The sequence below is a fragment of the Gigantopelta aegis genome, chromosome 4 (assembly GCF_016097555.1).
Source record: "Gigantopelta aegis isolate Gae_Host chromosome 4, Gae_host_genome, whole genome shotgun sequence".
NCBI classification, from domain to species: Eukaryota; Metazoa; Mollusca; class Gastropoda; order Neomphalida; family Peltospiridae; genus Gigantopelta; species Gigantopelta aegis.
In genome coordinates, this window is record NC_054702.1 from 19,971,957 (window position 1) to 19,994,019 (window position 22,063).

General features: G+C 34.5%; 1 protein-coding gene across 1 annotated transcript in view; it reads left to right on the forward strand.

Moving 5' to 3' along the window:
• Nucleotides 1–22,063, forward strand: part of LOC121369658 (vacuolar protein sorting-associated protein 13A-like) — a 184,805-nt gene that overhangs the window by 131,157 nt on the left and 31,585 nt on the right. Inside the window, exons 49-66 of the mRNA XM_041494703.1 lie at nucleotides 3,577–3,789; nucleotides 6,001–6,155; nucleotides 7,129–7,200; nucleotides 7,498–7,539; nucleotides 8,471–8,595; nucleotides 9,745–9,886; nucleotides 10,990–11,067; nucleotides 11,781–11,801; nucleotides 13,919–13,999; nucleotides 14,682–14,875; nucleotides 15,230–15,344; nucleotides 16,101–16,235; nucleotides 18,005–18,094; nucleotides 18,663–18,881; nucleotides 19,236–19,319; nucleotides 19,859–19,969; nucleotides 20,772–20,924; nucleotides 21,689–21,814. Coding sequence (XP_041350637.1) covers nucleotides 3,577–3,789; nucleotides 6,001–6,155; nucleotides 7,129–7,200; nucleotides 7,498–7,539; nucleotides 8,471–8,595; nucleotides 9,745–9,886; nucleotides 10,990–11,067; nucleotides 11,781–11,801; nucleotides 13,919–13,999; nucleotides 14,682–14,875; nucleotides 15,230–15,344; nucleotides 16,101–16,235; nucleotides 18,005–18,094; nucleotides 18,663–18,881; nucleotides 19,236–19,319; nucleotides 19,859–19,969; nucleotides 20,772–20,924; nucleotides 21,689–21,814 — 2,156 coding nt within the window. The remainder of the gene's footprint in view (nucleotides 1–3,576; nucleotides 3,790–6,000; nucleotides 6,156–7,128; nucleotides 7,201–7,497; nucleotides 7,540–8,470; nucleotides 8,596–9,744; nucleotides 9,887–10,989; nucleotides 11,068–11,780; nucleotides 11,802–13,918; nucleotides 14,000–14,681; nucleotides 14,876–15,229; nucleotides 15,345–16,100; nucleotides 16,236–18,004; nucleotides 18,095–18,662; nucleotides 18,882–19,235; nucleotides 19,320–19,858; nucleotides 19,970–20,771; nucleotides 20,925–21,688; nucleotides 21,815–22,063) is intronic.

Below are 22,063 nucleotides of genomic sequence, written 5' to 3' on the forward strand. Positions count from 1 at the left end.
ATTCAGAGTAAGGGAGGGGGGTGGGTCCAGTGCCCCCTGGCCTCCCAATTCTGATGCCTATATAAAGGACAGTGTTAATATACATTTTTTCTTCAGTCTCATCAGCCCATGTTGAAAGGCTATGATTTCTTAATCTTTCATTAACATGGCTGCCTCGTTCCTGGTTTTCAACAGTTTTAACTTCTTAATCTTGCATTAACATGTGTCCCTTGTTCCTGGTTTTCAACAGATTTAACTGCATGTGCATCCATGTCATGTCATGTCATAGGGTTTTACGTGCACATTCAGAACAAGCTGTTGTAGCGCACGCCTGTCATGGCTCCTCCGTCCATGACAGGAAAGGGGGGGGGGGGAGAGGAGGGATGTGCATCCATACTAATTACATTAAATATAATTGTGTCATTATGGAAGCATCATTCATAGATCAGTTTATTGTGCTGTGCATGTTAGGAATGCATCAAAAGTAGAAATGTAATACATATAATATTATACTAGTACATTAATCATAGCATGGCTTGCTAACTTTGGCTTTATGTTCAGAGTAAGACCATCCTTAAAAAGAAAAGATTTAGTTTTGTGAAATCTGGCCAACCATGTTACAAGTAGTTTAGGTGGTTAGTCAGTATGTTATTCTCATTTTAAAAATATTTTATCAAAACAAGGAAGAAGAAAAGTGGAGGAAGAAATAATTGCTGAAAACACCAGTGAGTCGAGTGATTGTTAATAGTTTGCTTAAAGCAAGCAACTTATTTTTTTAAGGTTGGCCTTGACAAACAAATTATTTATCGGTTAAAGAGACATTATTGATTTTTCACCCATTGTATCATGTTTTGGAGTAATAAAGGTTTCTTAATGATTAACATTAAATAGTAATTACATTTTCTCATTTAGAATATTAATGATTGTATATCTAATGTTTCTCGTCCTGATGTTTATAGTAGCTCAAACAGGAATTTCCTAATACTTTAATATGTATGAAATTGTAGGGAGGATACATCCAGTTTTATTAAGTTACAACAAACATTACTGTGACAAGAAACATTAAATATTTTAAGCAAAATAATGTAATTGATACATAATTTGAATCATTAGAATGCATTTGTAGTCATTATTAGAAATATGTTACAATAACAGAAAGCTTCCTTTAGCATAACTAGAGCATAGTGTAGTTTAAAGTACAGCTGCATTAGCCTACAGTTGGTGATCATTCCCATAAGAGAGTACCATAAAAGAGTTTTAAAATTTATAATCCCAAATAAAAGAAATATCTTCACGTTCTAATAATGTTCAAATCTTGTACCATGCCTTTGCAGTTCAAAATTCTCAACAAAATGATGAGAAACATTGAAAAAGTTATTAGGATTGCGAATAAAATAATGTACAAATCTCGTGCCATGCCATGCAATGAGTCCAATTGAAGATTCTAAAGCTTTTAAGAATAAAACCATGCTTAGAAAATTATTCCTTGCCTTATACATTATCAAAAATTAAAAAATCCCAATAAATCCTATCTCATCAACATTGTTTGACAGAAAAAGGTTGATCACCAACTAATTTTTTAGGTGGCCTAATGTAGCATAAATAACTATTGTTATCTTATTTTTCTATTGTGAATTAAAACAAATTAATTTGTTTTATATTTTTATTTAATATTTGGATACATTTTGTTCCTTAATTAATATATATATGTGTGTGTGTGTTTTTGTGTGTGTGTGTGTGTGTGTGTGTGTGTGTGTGTGTGTGTGTGTATATATATATATATATATATATATATATATATGACTAACACTATTAATCGACTTTGACATAACAATTCATATGGGTATTTTATATTATTCATTTGTGTAAAAAAAACTTAAACTAATTTTCCTGTCTGTCTAAGTTTCTAGCTTGTTGTTCTGGACACAATCTCTGTACCTGGGCTGTTTGTCCAGGACATGGATTAAGTGTGGAACTGTTTGTATAAAGGGCTAAGCTATTGGACTTGAGGCTGGTAGATACTGGGTTCAAATCCCCAACAAGTCTTAACACTGACTTCTCTCTCACTAACCACTAACCATTAACCATTAATTAGCATGCTTGAATTTTATTTTGAGATGAGCAAGAAAATCAAGTGTTAAATTCTGTGTTGGTTCAGCTGGAAGAGCATTTGATTCTGGCATAGAGGATCTCTGGTTCAAATCCCTTTGGAAGTTGATTTATGTGTTTTAGAAATATTACTGCTTTTCAGAATCAGAAATATATTCTGGAAGTTGATTTATGTGTTAGAGAAATACTATTCAGAAATCTGCTTTGGAAGTTGATTTATAGGTTAGAGAAATATAATTAAGAAATCTCCCCTGGAAGTTGATTTATGTCTTGGAGAAATATTATTCAGAAATTTCCTCAGGAAGTTGAATACGAAGCCTCATAAGTGCATGTTGAAACAGTATCTTGCTCTTTAAATAAATCTGGCAAAAATCATCTGCAAGCTGCACTGTTGTTTTATTCTCGGTTCCTGGCAAAGTCAGAGATTGGATCCGGGATGGGCATGCCTGAACCTATTTTTGGATATGGGCATGTAAAAAAAGTACCCATACCCATATAGCCTCATAAGTGCTTGATTAAGCAAGACTTGTGTGTCAGGATATCACTTGCTAGATACATTTGACAAACCCATATAGCCTCATAAGTGCTTGATGAAGCAAGACTTGTGTGTCAGGATATCACTTGCTAGATACATTTGACAAACCACTCATAGGGTGAATTGTCTCTGGTTCAAATCCCATCTGGAGGTTGATTTATCAGTAACAGAAATATGCAAGAAATAGTTATTTTAGCCTTGTACCATGAGAGCTTCATGCAGTTGGAATTGTGTTTTGGGTTATTGAACTCATGTAGTATTCTCTATTTAAATGTTTGATTATCTATTTAAGTGTTTGATGGAGTGGTACTATTGTTTCAAGCTCATATAATTAGGAACCTCTGGACACTCGTACATTATTCTGTGTATAGCCTGACAAGTGTTTCATGGGGTAGGATGGAGCACATAGCAGTGCTTCATGGTAACAGTCATCCCATGCCAAGTCATTGGTTATGCCAGAGACTAACTGGGCATGGACGTGCCTGAATTTTAATTGAATATAGACATGTTAATAAAGTAACAGGACAAGGGTAGCTCTTTTGATTTGGACATTGGTTTTGTCATTCATATTTATGGAGCAGGAATGGTTTTTTAGGATCTTGTTTGTAAGATACATTTGGCAAATTGTTTCCATGTGCCATTCTCATGTGTAAGTACTTAATTGAGTTGGACTGATTCAGATTCTCGCTCATTAAATACATTTGACAAACAACTTACAAGGTAAATCAGAGATTTTCAACAGGTACTGATGTCTTATTGTCTGTGCATAGTTTAATTAGTATTTGATGGAGTTGCACTGTGTTTCAGGGTCTCACTCATTAAATACATTTGGCAAACCATCTTGGGACTGCGTTTAATGGTCTAGATAGGTAAATCACCTTCAACAGATACTGATGTCTTATTGTCTGTGCATAGTGTCATTAGTGTTTGATGGAGCAGGACTTGTGTTTCAGGGTCTCTGAGTCACCACAGTAGTATACAGGGTGAGTCAGACTCAGAACCAGACAACTTCATCCAGAACATCACCAACAAACTGGGTAGCATCTTCAGCAGCGACAGCAGCGATGCTGATGTCAGCGAGGCAGAGGACACGGATGACCTCTTTGACACTTCTCTTGACAAACCGGTTTTCATCACGTCCAGAGGACCAGTCCACATGTCTGCTGGTTAGGACCGTGTTGTCACAGTGCTGTTGTCTCTGTGAATTCACTTCCATGGCCTTGCTGCTCTTCATTTTTGTTCTGTTCTTTTTTAGTTTATTTGATGTAATGGTCGGATTGTTTGTTTGTGCTTTGTGCTGTTTATCCTGATGCTTTTTTATAGCAGATTTTTTATTATTATTTTTTTTATTGTTGTTGTTGTTCTTATTGGTATTGTTATATTTAAATTTTTAAACAGGTATCAAGATGCATTATTTTGCTTCAGTTATCAACGTTCTGGAATTCCTTGTGATTGCTTCTTTATGTTGTTGTAACAGTTGTTATTTTTATTGTTATGATCACCGGCCTCAGTGGCACAGTGGTTAAAGGTACACTAAACTCCAACAAGAGCCTTATGTGTTGGAAAGATGCATACCCGGACCACCAACACATACTGACACTTTAACAAATGAAAAACGCGTAATTTTAGAATTAATAAAAAAACGTGATTATTCCTGCTAACTGGGGGCAGCCATTTTGTTTCGTTTTTGTGACACCTGGTGGTATAGCTTGGGGCGAAGTGACGTCAGCTCAGGTCCAACTTCTCTATTATGCACAGTGTAAACAAATGCTCTAATTTACGACAAGGCACTTCGCTTTCATCAACCTGACTTGTAAAACAACATAAATGACTTGATTGTATAATAAACTATTTAACTAAATATATTTCAGTTTGCATCAATATAACGAAATGGAGTTATAGTATTTTTTTCTTTTAAAAAATCCAAAGAAAAAATGCATATTATTAGGCCTATTAGTAGGATACGTTCGAGCAAAAACGACCACTCACGATACCCAAGTGATAATTTTCTTTTCTCTGGGACTACGTAATTGGTCAATTTTGTGATTTTAGATGGGAAAGTCTACTTAATCAAGGGTTTCACAGAATTACTTACAGTAATAAAGCTGGTAAAGTCCATTACAATTTGAGGTTATCACACAATACCCTGTGATCTTAATAAAAGAGACGTCTTTTTAGTGTGTCTAGACACAGTGTCTAGGGACCGTCTAAATATACACCTGCCAATCAAGAGCCACAGGTACAGGCCACGGAAAGAAAAGACCAATTAAACAAGAAAACACTTTGCAACCCAGTACTGGCTCCAACCCAGAGCAAGTTCTTAAGTGCTCAGTGGATAGGTGTAAGGCCACTACACCCTCTTCTCTCTTACTAACCAACTAACAACTAACCCACTGTCCTGGACAGACAGCTCAAATAACTGAGGTGTGTGCCCAGGACAGTGTGCTTGAAACTTAATTGGATATAAGCATGAAAATAAGTTGAAATGAATGTTATCATCATCATCATCATTATTTTTATTTATTAAATTTTTTGTATTATAATTGTTTTATTATTTTAAAATTATTACTTTCATCATCATCATCATCATCATCATCATCATCATTGTCATCATTATTATTATTATTAAATTATTATTATTATTATTGTTGTTGTTGAACCACTTCCTCTTTTTGTGGTTTTATTCCGAAATTTTCTGCAACTAATTTGTACCCTACAACTCCTTTTAAGACTAAAATTAAGAAATAATATATAAATAGATCCCCTGTATTAATTACAATAATGCATATTAAGTGGACAGTATAATTAGGCATATACATATAATTAATTAGAATAGTATAATTAGCCATCAAATTAATTAGAATATAGTATAACAATAACATTGATTCATAAGTGTTTTAGTTTGTAAATTATAGTAATTGAGTCTAATAATAACTTGCATATTACGTGTTTCTGCTGAGTATAATAATAAAATGCGGGATTTAGCTCAGTCGGTTGAGTGCTCGCTTGAAGTGCTTGCATCACAGGATTGAACCACCTCGGTGGATGCATTTGATTTGGGTTTTTTTTTTCTCTTTCCAACCAGTACACCACAACTGGTCAAAGGCCGTGGTATGTGCTTTCCTGTCTGTGGGAAAGTCCATATAAAAGATTCCTTGCTGCTAATGGAAAAATTGTACTGTGTTTCCTTTGATGACTACAAGTAAGAATTACCAAATGTTTAATATCCAATAGCCGATGATTAATTAATCAATGTTCTCTAGTGGTGTCATTAAACAAAACAAACTTTAACCTCTGTTTCTGCTGAACATAATAATAACATGCATATTAAGTGTTTCTACTGAACTAATAAAATGTAAATGTTTTGTCTATTGCAGGTGCGCTGGGTGTTGATGAAACCGATGGCATGGTGACTGAAGGTGACGATGATGACATGTCGGGATCCTGCATCTACCTCATCGTCGACTCACAGGATCAGCTGTTGCTCAATGTCACGCCGCAGGCAATCAGCGTAATCAAAGACGTCATGCAGGTCAGTGGGTCACACATCATTGTTGTTTATATGCCTAGGGATTTATCCATGAGTTTTAGCCAGGGTCCCCTGTCTGATGGGAATGGGAAAATTAGCATTAGTAAATCATACTTAGGATATTTTTTTCAGGCCACTGAATAATCCAGACACCACTGTTGAATTAATTTATTGAAACAGATATATACAAGTATATATTGGGAATTGTTTGTATAAAAATTATGAATTTTTAGTGTCACTTTCAGGGTCTATGTTCGAACCCACAGAAGACCTAGATAAATCTCTGATGACAGTATTAGACAAAAAGTGAACATTGTAATCCAGATTAACAATGCCTTTAAACATTAAATAGAATATTATGTTGGATCACATAACAGTAAATGTCTTTGTTATATACCTTTGGTAAAGATTTCCTTTAGAGATATTTATCCCCATGTGGAAGATCAGTTTAGATATGACTGATTGCAGGTGCTTTTGCAGGAAATTGTAAGTGGTGGGGGGGGGGGGTCTAGACAGTTGTGAGCAAAGTTTAGAAAAAAGAAAATTTTCTTGCAACTCCCCCCCCCCCCCCCACCTCTACATACATGCCTAAATTGGCTGGTCCATGGTGATGACTCAGTTGCCAAAGTAAAAACAACCAATGATTGATAAATTTTAATTTTTAAAAAATCATGACAACCTGTTTTTGAAGAACAAATAGAATACTACACTCATGTCAGTTAGATACCATTTATCTTACAACTTGTTTTAAAATGCATCCAACTTGCTTTTGCTAATTCGATGTTTTAAAACAACTTGTGATAAGATAAATGGTATCTAATGTCCACTCATGTAGTATTCTCTGTTCATATCAGGGATTGCTTTTAAATACACCATTAGTAATGTTTGTTTTCAATGCTTGATATTGCAGAGGATTCACTATTAACAATGTTTCATGTTAAATAAATAGTAAATGTTTTGTTTTTTTAATTTTTAGGCTTTAGCCACCCCAGCAGACTCTGACTTGTGTGTTGCAAGAAATCTTCCAGCTTTTGAAGTCAATAATGAGGTGAGAGACCATTAAACTACGCAGGAACCAATGACATAATTGTTTTTAAAATTAATTTGTTTTGTTATACATGTTTATACATGTATGTAATTTATTTGCATCTGAACTAAACAAATTTGATATGGAATGCTCCTTTATTTATTTGTTGCAATTTATTTGGCTGCCAATTTACTAATGATAATTTTTATGCCCTTAATTTTGTTATATCTCTCTTTGACCTGTATCTGTATTGTGTCTGTACCTGTCTTATGTCTTGTCTGTCGATAATTAATAAAGTTCTTGTTTCATTATTTCCAGCTTGGTGTTCACATTACAATGACACTGCATCCTGATTGGAAGGTAGACATTGATTTATAATTATGGTTTAGCATAGAATAGTCTTTATTATATCATTTTATCACCGAAAGTAAAAAACGAATCATCATATATCATTAGGCTTAGAATAACCTCTTTTACTTGTTTTATTGTTCTATTAAATCCTCACTTCACCTTACCACACAACAAAACAACAGGTTTTCTCATGTTAGTGGTGGATCCAGAAAATCCATTTGGGGGGGGGCAATGACATGAGGCGAAATGCCAAGGGAACTTTAATGAAAATTAATAAATGTTAAAATATATAACTGTCGCAAATGTAGGGGGCCCCCTAGATCCTCCTCTGCACATCCTATAAACCACTGACTTCACATGTGGTCAGCTAATATATCAAACACAGCTGGGATGTCTGCCATTATGATATCTATGTTTAATACGGTATAAAACTAAATTCTTACCATTTTACTTATTTTGCACAATGTTTTTACAAATATTTTCTTACTTTTTGGCCTTTTTTATCATACGTATTAAAAATGCAAGTTTGCTATGTAATTACATTTTGTTATTTTTTATATGGACTTGCATGGTGAATTTGTTTTTCCCTTGAAACCTCATTTAAGTAAAAATTTGCACTTTTTAAAATGTCGAGGAGTAGAAAGTTGAAAATTAAGTCTATAATGTATTATAACCATTTTGTCTGAGCTTTTTTCCAAATCTCGTTCCAGCCAGTGCACCACAGCTGGTATATCAAAGGCCATGGTATGTGCTATCCTGTCATATAAAAGATCCCTTGCTGCTAATTGAAAATAGTAGCATATGAAGTTTTTGATAGCGGGTTTCCTCTCAATATCTATGTTGTCTTCAACCATATGTTTAACACCATATTACTGAAAAATAAAATGTCTTGATTGTGTTGTTAAAAATAAAACACTTCCTTCCTTTCTTCTTTTTCCAGATTCGCAATGACCATGTTAAGAACTGTACAATCTTGAAGGCCGGCGAGAACAACCAGATAATGAGTTCTGGGAGTGAGGACGACATTGAGATTATCTGTGATGAAGACTGCACAGAGAAAGACGAGTAAGTTAGGGCATTTCTGAGTGAACAGAAGATTTCACCATATTATATATTAAACTTTCAAAAATTACAGAAACCTAATTGTTTTCTTGCAAAAAAACAGTGTCAGAATGACCATATGTTTGACGTCCAATAGCTGATGATAAGATAAAAAATCAATGAAATTATCATATGAAATTATTTGACCAAATTATAATAAAATTTACTAATTGTTCTTAAAATCACAGTTGGTGAACTTGGCAAGTGCCAGAGCTAGACTTGGGTTTTTAGTACTTTGTAAAAAAAAAAAAGGAAGTAAAAAAAGGAAGGAATGTTTAACTATAGCGATGAATTCTGACCTGGGGGCTTTTCCAGGACTTTGTAAGAAAGTAAAGTTTGTTTTATTTAACAACACCACTAGAGCACATTGATTTTTTATCTTATCATCGGCTATTGGACGTCAAACATATGGTCATTCTGACACTGTTTTTTTTTAGAGGAAACCTGCTGTCACCACATAGGCTACTCTTTTTATGACAGGCAGCAAGGGATCTCTTATTTGTGCTTCCCACAGGCAGGATAGCACAAACCATGGCCTTTGTTGAACCAGTTATGGATCACTGGTCGGTGCAAGTGGTTTACACCTACCCATTGAGCCTTGCGGAGCACTCACTCGGGGTTTGGAGTCGGTATCTGGATTAAAAATTCCATGCCTCGACAGGGATCCAAACCCACTACCTACCAGCCTGTAGACCGATGGACTAACCATGACACCACCGAGGCCGGTGACTTTGTAAGATGACATAGTAACTGAAATATGGTCTACAATACCATGTGCTCCTTTATTAGACCCATATCAGTCCAACCAGTAGGGACTATAGGTTTCATTACTGTTCTGCTTTTCTGTCTGTCTGTCTGTCTATCTGTTCCACATTTAGTTGTGCAGACATTTGTGTCACAATGGCTCAAGATACTGAGCTGACATGTTATGTATAGCTTTATCATGTACTGTTACAGATCAAGTTTGACTTTCATGGCTATTTACCCATTTTGATAAAAGTTATAGCTCTTGTACTCAGGAGATTTTGGTATGGGACATGTATTGCTTTAGCAGTACTCTCAAAATACTCAGTATATTTGTGCTAACAGAGGTTGATGTTTTCCCATTAACAGCACGCCAGACTCGCGAGGGTTTGTGGAGAAGGTATTGGCTGATGCTGGTCACATGTTGGTGAGTGCGGGGGCGTACACCTTTGATGATGACGAGGACTACCTGTCTGGAAACAGCCTTGACCTACACCGGCTGAGAGTTCAGGTGATTGTTATTCTGTGTCATGTGGTAGTTGTACTGCAGCTGTTAGTGAAAATAAGCAAATCTTAAAGTCACTGATCATAGTTTCTGAGCCATGTACCTTTTTTCCTTTACATAAAATGCATTTTTTCTTCACCTAAAATACATTTTATCCTTCACATAAGTTGTATTTCATCCTTTACATAAAATGTATTTCATCCTTCACATAAAATATATTTCATCCTTCACATAAAATATATTTCATCCTTCACATAAAATGTGATACATCCTTCACATAAAATATATTTCATCCTTCACATAAAATGTGATACATCCTTCACATAAAATGTATTTCATCCTTCACATAAAATGTGATACATCCTTCACATAAAATATATTTCATCCTTCACATAAAATGCATTAAGCAAACTTATAAAACAGTTTAAAAAACACAATTATTTTTCAAAATTGATTATTTAAGCAAATATTTTAAGTAATGTGTAATTTAATGATACAAAAAGGCTGTCATAGCCAAAAGTATTTTATACTGCCTAATAATTAGGGTTATGCCTTTAACATTTTTATTATCACAATATAGACAACATTTAAATTATTCAGATATGGATTAGGTTTGTTTAAAAATATTAATTATCAGAATTCAGGACATGTATCAAACATTTATCCTGTCATATTTTATTTGACAAAGACTGCAATATTTCATAACCATTTTATCAAACAGGTGTAATTAATTTGTGTCCAGCTTAAGCACTATACAACAGAATAATTGGTTATACAGTGAAACTCCTCAAAACCGAACATCCTAGGCACCAAGTAAAAATTCCAGTTTATTTATCCAGATATTTAAAAAGGGGCCGCAAAAAATGTCCAATTTTGAGGGAATTCCGGTTGACAGAGGGTTCGGTTTTGAGAGGTTTAACTGTACTTTAAATTATACTTATGCATTGAGAAGATTATAAATAATATCTTAATATGTTGGTTTTAAAAATTAGTAGTTTTTTCAATGCACAAACTTTTTATGTGCATTTCTATTCATTGTGATGACATTTTAGATTTGGAAGTAGCAAAAGTTTTTCTTGAATTTATTTTTGCTTAAATTTATTTTTTAGGTTGATGGTTTTGAGCCACTGGCATCAATCCTTCACAAAAAGGCATGTCGCAGATTGCTCCCCCTGAACCCCAAAAAGGTGACAATTTTAATGGGGTTTTTTTTGTTACAGTTTTTTTTGTTTCTTGAGAGTATTGTTATTTCGTTAATATGTTTTAGCTTACAAGAGAAAAAGAAAATAACTTGCTTTACTTTTAAAGTTTTTTAAAATTGAGGGTTGCTTTTTTTAAATTCAATTTTATATGCTTCCTAACCATATGCATGTATGGTTTTATTTAGTTCATTTTTTTTCAATTTGAAAGAGGAAAGGGAAGCAACAAAAAAATGGCATGCTTGAATTTAATGCCCAACATATTTCATCATTTTGTTTTAAAAATACTTATTTTAGCTTATTTTTAGTAAATTACATTACTCTAATACAGAAGTGGACATTAATTGCATGCAGAAATAAAATTCACCAAAGGTTTTTGCACTTAGTCACTAAGTCTTGTGCATAAAAAATTTAGAATGCTGTTTTTTTGCCCAAATGTTTAACAGTAATTATTGGGGATTCCTTTGATGGTCTGTTGCAAGAATGGTTTATTTATATGCTAATCTAACTGAAATCAAATCTTTCTGGACATTCCGACTTTAGGTCTTTATCTCTGTGACATGAACAGGCATTGACTAATGTCAGCTCATCTAACACAAACCAAGATGGAGTGATGTTAAGATACAAGATCTGATTTCAGTCAGATTCATTATATGCTTCAAAATTGTTTTGGTTAAACTTTTATTCTAATTTTTATTCAGTCTGATGATATGGATTTGGAGGTATGATATTTCACATGGGCCTAGGAAAACTCAGTAAATTGGTTCTCACATGTTCTACTGTTCAATGCAATTTATGTTTATTTTTTACATTTGTATTTGTTATTTTGTCATGGTAATGATTAACTCTGAATTTAAGATGTCTGGACTGAGTTCTAAACAGATGCCAAGATAACTTTTTATATGAATATCATAAAGATGCATTCTCAAAGTTTAAGATTTTTTTGTTTTTGATATATGATATATGAAGATAGCTGTGGGCACCATATTAAAAGTTTTTAAAAAAATAACAACTAATTACAATCACCAAGAAGTCAAATTTACTCCAGTTCATCAATACAATATTCAGTACCATTTGAGAACCTGTTTATTTTTCTGGGTCCTTTTATGTTGTCATTTGTAGAAAAAACTTTAGCATGTTTTTTGTGTCATTTTTAAATTGTTAGTATCTTTCTTTATTCTATTGGTAATATTAAAACAGAAAAATTACAAAAACAATTAACAGTCAGTCCTCTCTGAAAGTGGTCAGTTGGGTTACATGAAATCAGTATCTTTTAGAAGGATGACCTCAATGTTATAGTTTATTTTTCTGTCTAATCTCATTAGAAACTGAAAAGTTTGACATTCATTCATGATTAATCTGTATTTTCTCACTAGAAGTAATATGTTACTTTGATGTTGAAAAATACACTGAGAAACACACACACACACACACACACACACACACACACACACACACACACACACACACACACACACACACACACACACACACACACACACTCACACATACACATACACATACACATACACACACATACACACTTATTTCATTTTTGTTTTCTTTAATTCTTTTTGCCATTAAGTCTTAAAAATAAGCTGTGAACAAAATTAATATGATAAATATATACAAAAACAGAGATCTTCAGGTATATATTTTAATCATTTTCATAACTGACAATGAACCTTATCCATTGAAACTTCTTTATGCCAAATGTTTGTTACACATCCCAGCTATGAATTAATTGACTGTGGTAAATGTTTAGTTCCAGAAAAGCCAAATGTTCTGAATACTTTCCCACGTAAACTCCCCCCCCCCCCAACTTGCTCTATTTTTAAAGGTTTATTATTCAATTATATCATCATATTATTGATTAGCAAGAACATAGTTGCTAATTTCATGGGCGTCATTTGCAAGGAAAAAGTGGGGGGAACAATTGGGTTCTAACAATATTTCGTGCGACTAATCACTGTGGCTGTCTGAGAACATTATTTAGAGTAAAGTGTGGGGGGGGGGGGACATCAGATATTCTGTGCCCCCCACTTTTAGCAGTGGGGGGGACATGTCCCCCCTGTCCCCCACCAAATGACGCCCATGGCTAATTTGCCCCAACCACATCAAAATCAGTTGTCATATTTGTATAATAGATGTTGTAAAGTAAAAAGGTGATCTGTTTTGTTTAACCATTACTTCTGTAGATAATTATTTTAATGTTAGAAATAGAGTAGCTTTTGTAACTTAGTCTTTTATTCTTTGTGATATTTTGGTTATGAATATATATCTTATTTCCATTTATGATGTACCTGAAGCCTAATTATTAACATTTTAAAGACTTCATCTGATCTTATAGTAATAATATACTTTCTTGCAGTTTTTAAGCTTTTTAGTCAACCAAGTGTTTTTATGTTTATTGTGTACCTATATTTAAAAATAATCAGGTTTTGTTTGGTTTCTTTAATAAACTTTTAACATCAACATATATCTGTAATATATGTATTAGAGTACTAAAATTTAATTAAAAATCTACTGGATGTTTTGTACAGTATCTTTTAACAATAATTATTGAAATTATATGTTTTCTCTGTACATTTTTTTTTTTAATGCTTGAGAGATGTAACAGTTACCACAACATTTTGATTTAAGTGAATGATGGTGAAGAAGATGATGATGATAATGATGATGATGATGATGATAATGATGATGATGGTGATGATGATGATGATGATCAGTTGAGGCTAAAGCTAGGTTTTCCTGATATGCAATTCTGCTGTTATTAACAAAGGTGGCCTAGTAATATTCCAGAACATATATCATGTTTTATCTTCTGTTTATTTTACAGAACTGTACCCGCTACTGTTTTGTTCTGGATATTGACATGTGGCATGGCAGCAAGGTCATCAAGATGTTTTCACCCCTGCAGGTGTGTAGAAGTGTTTCTTTTAACAGTGAAATATTAACTCTTATTTCAGCTAGTAGATGCTAAACTATCACCCAGAGAGTCTTAGATTAGAATAATTGTCAAATTTGGAGTATCAGGAGTATTCCCAGAGTACAACAAAGTATTGTCTTAAACGCATCAATGTAATTAAAAGTTGAGGATATGGCATGGAGGAGATATTGACAAATGGATTTTGAGCCAGTTTAAGCCAGTTTTAGTGGTTTTGTAGTTAAAGGCATATTGTCACAGACGACTGATCTATTAAATGGCTTAAGAAAGTATTACCTGAACAAAAATATATTTGATTTCCCCCTAAATGTACTTTATTCAAACATCTACGTAACCACCATACTTCACTTATTAATTATATTTTGTGAAAATAATTGAATTATGGCAATGGTCCATAATTCAAAAACTAAAATTGCCAAGGGGATTGATATGGATTTCAATCCATCATAATTAAAGTGATGTGATAGCTAGATTTGGTTTTCAAACTAATGTATTTTTCATGTATTATCTATTTTTAAAGAAATAAGGTCCTTAAATCTGTGACAGTATGCCTTTAATATTGTTTAGTAGTAAACATTTTTAACAATAAATACTTTTTAAACTACATATTTGTAACATTTTAAAACATATTTTGATGTTATGTTGTACTCGATAGCTCAAGAACAACCTAACACTCGCTGTGGATGTCTGGTGTAAAACGGAGGACCTCAAGAAGTATCGAGCAATGGAGTCTTTAGCTGGCACAGCAGAATTCTCTAAGTTGACGACAGTTGCTGCACAGGAAGTGTATTACCTCCCTTTGTTTGTGGCATTTCATTGCAAGCTTTATGTTGCTCCATCTGACTTAAAGTAAGTGAAGTCCATGTGACTTAAATTATTAAATAATTGTCTGTCTGTCTGTCTCACTCTTCACTCTCTCGATCTCTTCTCTTCTCTCTCTCTCTCTCTCTCTCTCTCTCTCTCTCTCTCTCTCTCTCTCTCTCTCTCTCTCTCTCTCTCTCTCTCTCTCTCTCTCTCTCTCTCCTCTCTCTCTCCCCCCCCTCCCCCTTCCCTGTCTCTCTCTCCAGGCATAGTTCTGTATTAAATGACACTATTTCAAATAAATAACATTCTTAGTACCTTCTTATTAAATCATAGTTATTTTAAAGTTCATGTGAAGAAATGGGATTAAAACATCTGTTTTGTTACGTTCCTCCATTTTAGCTATGAGCTGACATACAACCCCCTCTGGTGGCAAGATTTGGTCCAGGCAAAGGAGAAGAGTAAATATTTTATGTGTCAGTCTCAAAATGAAGAGAAAAAGTCTTTCAACTTCAAGGTGAGGGGACTATACGTTTTGTCTCTGTCATCCGTCTGTCTGTCTGTTTGTCCTATGTATAGGTGGTGAGGGGACTATACGTTTTGTCTCTGTCATCCGTCTGTCTGTCTGTTTGTCCTATGTATAGGTGGTGAGGGGACTATACGTTTTGTCTCTGTCATCCGTCTGTCTGTCTGTTTGTCCTATGTATAGGTGGTGAGGGGACTATACGTTTTGTCTCTGTCATCCGTCTGTCTGTCTGTTTGTCCTATGTATAGGTGGTGAGGGGACTATACGTTTTGTCTCTGTCATCCGTCTGTCTGTCTGTTTGTCCTATGTATAGGTGGTGAGGGGACTATACGTTTTGTCTCTGTCATCCGTCTGTCTGTCTGTTTGTCCTATGTATAGGTTTCCAGAATTTGTTCGCAGTATCTCAAGATATTCAGCTGAAATTTTATGTATAGCTTTATCATGTATAGTTACAGACCAAATTTCATGGCGATTTACCCATGTTTGACAGAGTTATGGCCCTTGAACTTAGGAGATACAAAAATGTGTTGAGCCCAGTAGAGGACATGTATTGCTTTAGCAGTACTCTCAGAATGATTGTTTTATTACATAAAATGGTAGTGAATGCATTTTTGTTCACCAAATCAATAACAGATCAGTGATCAATGGTCTTCTTTAAATGCTCAGTGAAGACAAAATGCTGCAACTAAATAACACAAACCTAAAACACATCATCGACTATTAATTGCTGACATGTGTATCTTTCAGGTTCTCTGCAAAGAAGGGGCCCATCTGAATCCAGCACAGACTGTTCCAAGGACGATTCCATATCACACAATCTCACTGTATCCTCCTGTGACCCTGCATAACTACCTGCCATATGATATACAGTTTTCTCTAGAGGTATATTCAGTAACTCAACTACCTGCCATATGATATACAGTTTTCTCTAGAGGTATATTCAGTAACTCAACTACCTGCCATATGATATACAGTTTTCTCTAGAGGTATGGTTTGTGACTCAAACAACTTGAGATGGAATTTAGATCAGTCAGTAAGGTAACTTCTTCAGTGGACCCATTGTTTTTTTTCCCATCTTCCAAACCAGTGCCCCATAACTATATCAAAAGCCATGGTATGTGCTGTCCTGTCTGGGAAAGTGCATTTAAAAGACCTCTTGCTACTAATTGTCAAATTTAGTGTTCCTTGGAAAAATAAATACCATATGTTTGATATTCATTAGCGAATGATTAGATTAATCAGTGTGCACAAAACAAACTTTTGACTTCAAACAACTACTTTGCATTCAATTTCAGATTTCTTTAGAAGTATGTAGAATAATCTGTTATTTTTCATGATCTATGGTTATTTTTAGAGGTATGTACAACAATATTTCACTTGAACTGCCATGCTGTTCGGGTGTCAGTTACGCAAAATTAAATTTACACAAACCGCAAATCGGTTACGTCATGACCTGTAGACATTCAGAAATTAAAACTTGCGAACTTCGCGATTACAGGAAATTTATTCATGCAGACATACTACTAGTAAATGTTTTAGACTGATTTTTAGATACTAGATGTGCAGCAAACCAGTAAACAACTGTATATTGTCACAGTTGTAACTTGCGACCAGTCTAAACTAAATGCTCAGTATAGAGTCAAGCCAAAACTTTTTAAAGAAATGTGCACAGACTGCTGGAGATGGCCAAATTATCTCCTGCTATTGTATCTCAAAAGGAATATATGTAGACATAATATTGGATTGACTATAATTTTACAAATGTAGAAAACGGTTTTAACGTAAACAGGAATCCAGAAGTGTCACAAAAGTTGAAAAAATACTAACATCACATAATGAGCTTTAAAAAGAAAACATTTTGAACATTACTGTAGTATAGAAGTACCATTGATAAAGTGAGTATTGTGTGTTATTCTCCACAGGAACCAGGGAATGGACATTTTCCCTCCAAATATATCTATTTTGTTTTAGTACTGGGGCTGATATTTAGTCCTTTTACAATATTATTAACTTTATCAAGCATTAAAGAAACTGTTTTATCAAATGTTGTCTTACCATTTGTGACACCCAATAGCCGATATGTATTTTGGTGCTGGGGTGTCGTTAAACCATTCATTTCATTCATTCATTCATTCATTCATTCATTCATTCATTCATTCATTCATTCAATCATTCATTCAATCATTCATTCATTCATTCATTCAATCATTCAGTTTGTATTTTGCTTTAACTTTATGTTTGAGCTAAAAATTATGTATTTACAGTGTAAAATATAATTTCAACGTAACTTTGAGGTAACCGATCAGGTAACCCACGGGTTACGCAAATACAATTCACATAACCAAACAATTGGTAAAACCACGTGAACTGACTTCCGGTTAGCTCAGATTTCGAAATATTGTCACCTGTGTATGGTAATCTACAATTTACTTTACAAATGATTCAGTGTTTTTTCTGGTATACATTTAGAAATGTGTTTTGAAAACTACACATAGCATTTATTCAAATGATGGATTTGTTTTCTGTAATATTTACATGTATAATTTGTTATGATGCATTTATTAAACTGGTAAATGTGTTGGGTTTTTTTTTATTTGTTGACAGATTTTTCAGTGTATTTATAAAAATGGTGTCTTTGTTTCTTTTTGTAGGGTACTGGATCATCTAGTAGTCTGACCCATGGAGAGAACACTCCGCTCTACACTGTCAACCTTCACAAGACCTACAAGCTGCTCATTTCGGTAAGAATCTCATTTGCTAATTAACTGTTAATTCATATATCCTGAGCAGCAAAAGAAAAGCAAGTAAAAGACATATACATAATGCCCATAGTGTAAATTATGATATATCATATTTATTAAAACAGGAAATTCTCTTCTTTTAAATGTCTCCTGATTTGAAATCATAAAATCACAAAATACCAGTCTGTTTATCTATTTCATATTAACATTGGTTTTTTTCTCATTCCAACCAGTGCACCACAATTGGTCAAAAGTTGTGGTATGTGCTTTTCTGTCTCTGGGAAAGTGCATATAAAAGATCTCTTGGTTTCCTCTGATGACTGTGTCAGAATTACAAAATGTTTGACATCCAACAGCTGATGATTAATTAATCAGTGTGCTCCAGTGGTGTCATTAAACAAAACAAACAAACCTCTTCCTATTTAATTTAAAGCCACACATATTTTTGGGGCACTTCATTGTCATTTAATGTATATTGTAAGAAATAAATCTCAAGAAACTAATTTCAGGTCATGTATATTAATGCTTTTAATTTGTTAATTCAGTGTTAACCTTTTTATTTCCACAGATCAGTGACTATCTGGGATGTGACTGGAGAGGAAGTCTGGACATTTCTTCAGAGTTGGACGAGTTCAAGGCCATTGCCATGGAAACTGATATAGACATTGAGAATGTGAACAAGTATCTGAGTCTGAGTATCCATGCTGACCACTCGCAGGCCCTGGATTTGTACATATACTCCCCGTACTGGATTGTCAACAAGACTGAGCTCCCCTTGCAAATCAGGGTGGGTTGAATATAATGTGTCTTATTAAATGCACTCTGCCCCAAGGAGACCCTGCAATGCACAGCAGTATTTGATTGAGCTACAAATGCTGATACTTGCCTTTGGGACCCAATGATAAAAAAACATGAGGATTTTTTCAGAATTTTGGATTTTAGTGTCACGTAAAAACTGTTCCAGTCCATGTTCATTGATAAAAAGCTGCCAGAAATCCCTTCCTTTTAAAGATCCATCAATTTTTTTTCTGTATTAATGGCCCCAGTTTAGAATTTCAAATATCTTTTTAATATAAAACATAAATGCAACATGGAAATAAATTTGAAATGTAACAGTAACATGTCTGTGTGTTAATTTCAGGGCTCTATCTCAGATGCTGTGTTCGAGTGTGGTGCTGTCTCCAACCCAGTGCTTTTCAGATTCAAGAAATACAAGAAGAAAAAGGTAAATTATAACTCAGCTTTACGGTAAAATAAGATTCAGCATATGATTAGAGCACTTGGCTAGCTTACAGTATCTATCCTCCATTGGTGGATTCTGTAGACATTTTGCCATTCCAACTCAGTGGCGTAGCGTGGGTTTCCAGCACCAGGGTCAAGGCAAGTATTGCGCCCCCTAACCAGTGGACCATTAGCACTCCCCGAGTCCCTTCCACCAATCCAGAAGTTTGCGCCCTGGGCAACTACCCCGGTGGCCCCGTCCATGCTATGCTACTGTTCCAACCTTGTGGCCAACAACTGGTATGTAATTGTAAGATCTGTTCTGTCTGGGGGAATGTGGAAGTAAAAGATCCCTTGCTGCTATTTGGTAAGAGTAGCATATGTTAAACACCGATTCACTGTTGAGTTTATGATATCATATATGTGTACACTACAAGATATAAATACCGCAACCCCTCATCTTTATCAGTTAGCCTCACAACAGTCATAGATTTATTAATATAACTGATGCATCTTGTCTTAACTGTATTTTCTCCTTCACAGACTAGATTGCGGGTGTATGAGTCAAAGTGGTCCAAGTCGTTTTCGCTCGATACTGTAGCAAGCAGTGGTGTTGTAGTTTGCCATGAGAAAGAGAGACAGCAGAAGTACATGGTATGTTCTTTCACAGACATTTCTCTTTTAAATTGGTCATTTTTACTACTAGTATTCCTCATCTGCAAATGGTGCAGTTAAAATGTATTTGTTTTAGGCAGAATAATGTAGTTATGTTTACATTGAACATTCCTTTACCTTTCTGTCTTGTTGGTGCAATGACTGATAACTGCTGAATATTAACCATGATATGATAGACTTGACACCTTGACACCAACAGTTCATGCTTCAAAGCCAGATGTCTCATATCATTTTAACCAAGCCGTAACCAATTAATTTGATAGCTGACCATTTGATTTGATAGCTCTCACTTTGTCTCCAACAGTTCGTGCTTCAAAGCCATCTCAATTTAACCAAGATGTAACTATTTAACGATAGACTGATAACTCATTTTGTGGTGAACTCAACCAACAGTTCATGGCTCAGAGTCGGATGTCTCATTTCATTTTAACAAAGACATAACCATTTAACAATAGACTGACCATTTAATAACAGACTTGATAACTCTCACCTTGTCTCCAACTGTTCATGGTTCAGAGTTAAATGGTAAAGACATAACCATTTAACAACAGACTGACCATTTAATAATAGACTGATAACTCTCACCTTGTCTCCAACAGTTCATGGTTCAAAGCCAGATGTCTCATCTCATTTTAACAAAGATATAATCATTTAATAATAGACTGATAACTCTCACCTTGTCTCTAAAAGTTCATGGTTCAGAGCCAGATGTCCCATCTCATTTTAACAAAGATATAACCATTTAATAATAGACTGATAACTCTCACCTTGTCTCTAACAGTTCATGGTTCAGAGCCAGATGTCCCATCTCAAGTTAACCAAGATCATCACGGTGCTGCCATTTTTCCTGATCATCAACTGTACACGGCAGAAAATGCGCTTCATGGAAGAGAACGAAGAGGCTGATCTCTGGTTTGATATCAACATTGGAGAGGTACTCACTGGCAGAAACTCACTTTTAAAACATGCTATTATCCTAACAACTATAGTCAAACATGTGTTAAACAGCCACCAAAGGAAGTATAAAAAAGTGGTATTTAAATCAGGTGGCTCTTAATACAGGTCAGTTTATATTATATTAGATGATTTGGGTTAATAAAAATGTGGCCTATTTATACAGGTGACCTCTTAATACAGGTGGCAACTAGAGTAGGTTTGGCTGTATTTAAAATTGAAATAACTTTATTAAAACATAAATATTCAAAGATGAAAATCATTTGAATTTTAGCACTAAACAAATGTAATCTTTCCTTGTTTTTTGATAAAAACTCACAACTAGGAACTGTCTACTTTTTCAGTCAGTTTACGTTCTAAATCTTGAAAACTTCAGATTTTTAGTAATGGGTAAGGTCTTTGATGTTATGGGATCATCTTGATTAATGTGATAGGCAGTATTATACAGGGGTGGGAATTCTCCTCGGATCAACTGTTTTCCTCTCATGGAACATTGCGTTTCCTCACATTTTAATCGTCCTTTCTTCAAAAATCTGTCAGATGGCACAGATTTTAACCTAGGATTCTAAGAATTTCCAGGACCCCTCTAGATTTCCTCTTTTTAACAGTTCACCAATTCCCTCCCCTGATTATAGGATAATGTTTACTAATTATAATCTCCCCCCTCCCCCTCATAAACTGCTTCACCTCCATATGACACTTATGGTTTGTATATCACCCAATGACTGGGTTTTTTTCTTTCAGTGTAAACCATTTTGGCCAACCACTGAGTCGTTCAACATGTACGTTAAGTACGAACAGAGCATTGTCATGTCACAGCACTTCCCATTCAAGATGCCTCACACCACAGTCCTCAGAATGCAGCATGGGGTCAGTACTGGTTTTTCATTTCTAGCATTCATTTTAACATGAAGCATTTCAAATATAAAAGAAAAATTTATCATGAATAGGATATTGAAAACTTGAGAATTCAGCATGTTTTTCATTTACTCTAGCCTTCAATATAATATAAATTTATTATGTAGAATGAATGAATGTTTAACGACGCCCCCAGCACAAAAAATACTAAAGGTTGTGTGTGGACATACAAAACACTAAAGGTTGTGTGGGGACATACAA